Source organism: Myotis daubentonii, chromosome 1, assembly GCF_963259705.1.
Source record: "Myotis daubentonii chromosome 1, mMyoDau2.1, whole genome shotgun sequence".
NCBI classification, from domain to species: Eukaryota; Metazoa; Chordata; class Mammalia; order Chiroptera; family Vespertilionidae; genus Myotis; species Myotis daubentonii.
Window position 1 is genome coordinate 47426393 of NC_081840.1, and position 6508 is coordinate 47432900.

At 49.0% G+C, this 6508-nt stretch overlaps 1 protein-coding gene across 2 annotated transcripts; it reads left to right on the top strand.

The window, feature by feature from the left end:
* The first annotated feature begins 1252 nt into the window (after positions 1-1252).
* Positions 1253-4300, top strand: RPS27L (ribosomal protein S27 like). Of its 2 annotated transcripts, none has more exons than XM_059699194.1 (4): positions 1253-1394; positions 2164-2272; positions 2916-3026; positions 4104-4300. In XM_059699194.1, the coding sequence occupies exons 1-4, from the start codon at positions 1389-1391 to the stop codon at positions 4130-4132; spliced, it is 255 nt and encodes an 84-aa protein (XP_059555177.1). In that variant the 5' UTR covers positions 1253-1388; the 3' UTR covers positions 4133-4300. The 2 variants fall into 2 exon arrangements, with proteins under 2 accessions (XP_059555177.1, XP_059555186.1); XM_059699203.1 differs by lacking the exon at positions 1253-1394 and adding an exon at positions 2012-2032.
* Positions 4301-6508: the final 2208 nt, after the last annotated feature.

Below are 6508 nucleotides of genomic sequence, written 5' to 3' on the forward strand. Positions count from 1 at the left end.
GACCAAATGGTGGAACCACTGGACACTGTAAGACGCACTGACCACCAGGGGCAGACACTCAATGCAGGATCTGCCCCCTGGTGGTCAGTGCACTCCCACAGGGGGAGCGCCTCTCAGCCAGAAGCTGGGCTCACTGCTGGTGATTGCAGCTGCAGTGGTGGGAGCCTCTCTGGCCTCAGCTACAGGTGGGCAGTAAGGAGCAAGGGGTCCTGGACTGTGAGAGGGATGTCCGCCTGCCCGCCTCCCAGCTTAGGCCTTCTATCCACAGACATCCCCTGGCAGCCGGACATCCCCCAAGGGGTCCGAGACTGTGAGAGGGGAGTGCAGGCTGGGCTGAGGGATCCCCCCAGTGCATGAAATTTTGTGTGCACCAGGCCTCGAGTTAAAAGTCACAATTAAGAAAATATGTAGTAACATGGAACGATGTTCATTATACAGTAAGTGTGGGGGAGATGAAGTCCAAAAAGGAATATGCACAAGGTATCCATTATGTTAAACAAAACCCAAAACAAGCCTATTTGTAAGTGAATAAAGAAATGTTTGAAAGGACAGAGATCAAAATGTTTAATATGTTTATCTCTGCATGGTAATCTTAATTTTCTGTTTTTCTGCATTTTCCAAAATGTGTATTATACATATTTTATTTTTGCAAATAGAGAAACAGGTGATTAAGAACGCCTATCGAGGACCATTTTCTGGTCCAGAGTCTCCCTGGTTTCCTAGCGGTCGATCACATTCCCTCACTCACACTCATGCCTCAAGCTTGTCCGCCTCCTCAGAGTATTTTCTAACGGTGACCCAGCCTGGAGTCTGCATGCGCCTCGGGGCAGGAAGGAGGCGCTGGTGACGGCGCGTGGCAGCGAACTGGCCGCGAATCGCGCCGAGAAACTTTTCCAGGGCAAAGCCCGCCCAAGGCACAGCTCCACCCCACGGAGCGCTTGGCAGCCGCTGCCTTGGAAGCCGATGCTCGCGTATAGGAGCCTCTTTCCCAGCCGCTGGCACAGGTCACAGTTTAATAATATTGTGTTCAGTACCCAAAGAGCAGAGGACGGCGGCCTAGCGACCAGCGGCCGCACCCCCTCTCCGCGGCCCACGCCCAAGGGGCTTCCCGGCCGGGCACACCCCGCCGGGCCCACCCCGGGCGCCGCGGGCCCAGTGCGGAGCCCTACGGCCGGCGGCGCAGCCCTGGGCCCGTTAGGTTCGCGGAGCCCGGGATCGCGGACAGGCCGGGCCGAGGCGCACCCACCACCGAGAGGAGCGCCTAGAGCGGCCGGCCCGCCCCCTCCGGCCTCCCCTCCCCCGGAAGTCGGTGCGGCCGCCCGATCGCGTGCTGCTCCCCTGGGTGTCGCTAGGAGATCGGGACGGGCTGCGCCTGCGAGACGATCAACATGCCTGTGAGCAGTTTACTTTCGGGCCGGGGCTGCTCCGGGTGCCGAGGGGCAGGGTCGGGTTGGCCCGACGCCCCGCGGGCCTGCGGCTCCCTGCGGCTTGCGGCTCGCGGCCACGCGGCCGGGGTCGCGCGTGGCGGACTTGCGGGGGCGGCGCGCCCGGCCGGCCCTGCGGGCGGAGAGTGGGGGAGGGGCGGCGGCGGGGAGGGCCGCTCCGGAATCTAACCCGGGATCTTCGGAATCTAACCCGGGATCTTCGGAGTCCTGGGGCTCTCCGAGTGGCGTGGTGCTAGCCCCCTCCGCCTGGTCTCGGGAGCGATTTTCTGCCGGTTTCCTTTTTAAAACCGAACTTCGCAGTTGCCTTTCGCGTGAGCTCCGCCCAGGGCGGTCGCGCCGCAGCCACGCAAGGCCCGGTCCGGGCAGATGTCGGGCCCTGGGGTCCGCAGCCCCTCGTCTGGTCGGTCCCGGCGGGCCCGGGGTCGCGGTCCCGTCCCGACTTGGCACCGCAGGGGTGTGTCTATTGGAGACGGTTACTCGGTGGAGCCAAGGAGAACCGGGTGAACCTGACCATATGTTTCCCGGTGGCCGGAGAGCCGCGTTCCCGGGACCGGGGGACGCCAACGTCATGAAAAGTACCGATGAGGGTTAGCGAGCAACACCCGGGGCGTGGCCTCTGCCGATCGGACTGCTTTTTGCGTGTACTTTCCGCGTATGGTCGCGTCTGCCGGCGCTGTGGTTTCATTCCGGTAGTAATCATGTGCTTTTTTTTATCCAGTTGGCTCGAGATTTACTACACCCGTCCTTGGAAGAGGAAAAGAAAAAACACAAAAAGAAACGGCTAGTTCAAAGTCCAAATTCTTATTTTATGGATGTAAAATGCCCAGGTAAAGTTTCAAACTTAATTCTTTCCTAATGAAAATTCCTATGGGGATTGCTAGAGTGGCGTGTGTATTTGGTACCTTAGGACCCTCTGGTGAGAAGTGGGGTTACAGAACTGGGTGTTTTCATCATAAACGTACTCAGACCACGATGGAAACATTTCGGGGTGGGGGTCGGTCAGGGGTGAGGGGTGAAGATGGGACTCCCCGGGGAATATGGCATTTGATGTACTAAGTCTTCAAGCTGCTGAGATGATGAGCTGCTTTTGCATGATGCAATGAAAAGTATGTTGATTCTTGAGGGTAAAGCAGTGCTGCCCAGTATGGTGGTGCGGTCATTAGCTGTACGTGTGGCGACTGAACCCTTGAAATGTGGCTACTCAAAATGAAAATATGCTGTAAGTGCAAATCACACACCAGATTCTGAAGGTGTAGCTTCCCTCCCCCCATGTATTGGTTACATGTTGAGATGATAATATTTAACAAGTTTGTGGGCCCTGTGGCCCCAAAACTAGACAAGTTGGTGGCATCTGTGGCTTGCTATTGCAGAGCACTAGACTACTTCATATTTCACAAGGTCTTTACTAGGGTTACATTGAACAAGTGCTGTGTATTCTTCTGCTTTTCACTTTTAACTGCCCTTTTCTAGGTTGCTACAAGATCACCACGGTTTTCAGCCACGCTCAGACGGTGGTTCTTTGCGTAGGTTGCTCAACCGTGTTGTGCCAGCCGACAGGAGGAAAGGCGCGACTCACGGAAGGTACAGCACTTGGCATTTTCTAACCCGTGACAAGATTTCATGATTGTAAATGTCTATCTTTACGAAAAGCCAATTTAAAAGAAACCTTAAATTCGTGATTACCAAAATAATTTTGTCTTTTGATTGTGTACTCTTTTAGTAAAGAGTGTCCTGTTCAATTTGACCTTGCAAAGAACTCCTTTGAATATTATTTTTTTTTTAGGATGGAACACTTTACTTTGCTGTATTTAATCACTTAGTTTGCCTAACTTGGGATATTAAACATAAATCAGAATGGAGCAAAAGAAGAGTATACGATAGGACATGGTTTTTTTATAAAACAGGATTTAAAAACTTCTCTTGCAACCCTAGCCTGTTTGGCTCAGTGGATAGAGTGTGGGCCCATGGACTGATTTCTCTTGTAAATATTTTGTTTCATATGTATCTGGTACATAAGACTTAAGACAGTTTTTATCATTGCTAGTTAAGTAACAGATAATATATGAATTTAAATGCTATCTCTGAGTAACTACTTAATGGTTAATATAAAAAATTGAATTTTAATCCTTTTTCATTTTCGTGCAGTAAGAAAAAAATAATTCCATATATTGTTTTCCATGGTACAACTTGTAGATTTAGAATTCTATATGATACTTGAAATTTGCTTGTGATATTTTGGGGAACTGTGAATTCTATGTTGTTCTCACTGGGAGAGTTATAAGTGGATTGGCAACAAATTCAAGATCTATTTGATATGATCTGATAAGATATAAGTATGAAGTCAACATACTTGCAACATAAAGTTTTAACTAACAAATTCAGGCTCCTGGTCTTAAATAGACTCCATTATAGTATTTGAGAAACAGGAGTGACAGAGTCACATTAGAGTAAATTCAAATATAAATGATTTATTATAGCAAATTTCTGGTATGAAAGAATAAATAACCTAAATATGAATATTAATGTAATATCCCTAAAATATAAGTTTTTACTTGTGTTTTTTGCCATTAAAACTATACCAAAGGAAAACAAACCAAAAAACTATACCAAGGACAGAATTAGACTTGTGTTTAATATGCTTTTGTAATTCTATTGCAGGATGTTCATTTAGAAGAAAGCAACACTAATGATCCACACAGCTTCCTGAATTTGGGTTATATCACAAAAAGCCTTATCAGTTTAGTAATTCTACTTAATCTACCAGGATAATGTAATTACATTTAATTTTGTAAGTATACAACAGTGATCTCCTATTTTGATGTCAATTTTTCAATAAAGTTTTGATTATGGGAAAATTCCCCCTATTTACCTCTTTTTTTCAAAGTATGTGTGCATGCTATACATTAATATATACTTTGTTAATTTGGTTTAAATGAATGGAGCTAAATAATTACAAATGGAAAAAAGTCCATTATTTGTTAATTCTAAATATAGTTTTGCTATTAGAACCATGGAAATGCATTTTAGAAGTACATGTTTAATGTAACAATCACAGTGTAATGCCTTGGATTTTTATGGTCGTAATACACAGCATAATTAGGACTGTGTTGGGGGTCTGAGTTATAGGAAACTCCTTTTAGGATAGAAAATGTGAGGAGGAATCGGAAGCATTGTGACTTACCCTAGGACAATGATGGCGAACCTATGACACGTGTCAGAGGTGACACGCAAACTCATTTTTTTGGTTGATTTTTCTTTGTTAAATGGCATTTAAATATATAAAAAAAATATCAAAAATATGTCTTTGTTTTACTATGGTTGCAAATATCAAAAAATTTCTATGTGACACGGCACCAGAGTTAAGTTAGGGTTTTTCAAAATGCTGTCACGCCGAGCTCAAAAGGTTCGCCATCACTGCCGTAGGATGTGTGACGGGGGATGGTAGAAGGTATTGAATTCTCTGGTCTAGACAGATAAGCACTCCCGACTACACATGCATTGAGTGGCTCTCATTGTCATTTTTATAGTTTATGAAATGGTCTGTGGAGCTAGGAATTGGAGTGTATCTTTCCTTCTCTAGCCACAGTACAACTCCTCATTGGACTGGGAAGATAACTGCTTCTGTTTTGTTACCTTTAAGGCAGGCACTTAGGTATTTCCTATCAAAACCTTGAAAATATCTGTAATTCAAAAATTACTTTTGCAGTAATCTGCTTACATACATCAAATGCAGATGAAGAAATTTTTAAAAATTAAAAATTTCTTTAACCCCCTCAATAAGAGGTGTGTGTGTATCCTATCTAATAAAAGAGAAAAATGGTAATTGGCGTACGACGATACCCTTTTCATTGGCTAATCAGGGCTATATGCAAATTAACTGCCAACTATGATTGGCAGTTAACTGCCAACTATGATTGGCAGTTAATTTGCATATGTAGGCACAATGCAGGGAGGCAAAAGGGAAAGCAGGAAGAAGCCCCCTGCCACTGACAGTGATTGGAAACCCAGGGGGGAGCTAAGAGCTGGGGGGGAGGGCAAAGGCGGCCCTGGGGCCGCCTTTGCCCTGCCCCCCAGCCATGATCGGAGAGTCAGGCACCTTTGCCGCCCTGGCCAGTGATAGCAGGAAGTAGGGGTGGAGCCAGCGATGGGAGCTGGGCACGGTCGAAGCTGGCAGTCCCGGGAGCTAGGGGTCCCTTGCCTGGGCCTAAAGCGGAGCCCACGATCTCGGGGCCGCTGCAGCTGCGGGTCCCCGCTGCCCGGGCCGGACGCCTAGGCCAGAGGCATTAGGCCTGGGCAGGGGCGGAGCCTGCAACCGCGGGGAGCTGGGGGTCCCCTGCCCAGGCCTGACACCTCTGCCGGAGGCCTCAGGCCTGGTCAAGGGGCCGATCCGGTGATTGGTGATCGGAGGGTGATGAGGGTCAACTCCTCTGGCCGAGGCATCAGGCCTGGGTGGGGGGCGGAGCCGGGGATTGGGGGGATATGATGGTCCCCTTGCCCAGGCCTGAAGCCTGGGTCAGAGGCATCAGGCTTGGGTGGGGGGTGGAGCAAGTGATCAGAGGGAGATGGGAGTCCCCTGCCGAGGCATGATTCCTGGGCCAGAGGCCTCAGGCCTGGGCGGGGGCCAGAGCCAGTGATCAGGGGAAGATGGGGGTCCCCTGTCCAAGCCTGACACCTCTGGCGGAGGCGTCAGGCCTAGGCAAGGGGCCGATTAGGCGATCGGAGGGTGATGGGGGTCTACGCCTCTGGCCGAGGCATCAGGCCTGGGCAAGGGGCCGATCCTGCGATTGGAGGGTGATGGGGGTCAATGCCTGAGGGCTCCCAGTATGTGAGAGAGGGCAGGCTGGGCTGAGGGACACTCCTCCCCCCCGCCCACACACAGACCCAGTGCACGAATTTCGTGCACCGGGCCCCTAGTGTGTATATATATATATATATACACACACACATACATACATACATACCCCCAATTGGAGAGATGGATCCTTTAACATACAGATTCATATATCATACTGAAAAACTATGGAAAGGTTGGGGTTGCATTTAAAAAATGGAAAAGTAGATAA

Bases quoted from the DNA above. Each gene is read 5' to 3' on its own strand.
- RPS27L (XM_059699194.1), top strand. The intron at 2,273-2,915 runs GTAAAGTTTCAA...GCCCTTTTCTAG, and splicing joins TATGGATGTAAAATGCCCAG to GTTGCTACAAGATCACCACG. The intron at 3,027-4,103 runs GTACAGCACTTG...ATTCTATTGCAG, and splicing joins AAAGGCGCGACTCACGGAAG to GATGTTCATTTAGAAGAAAG.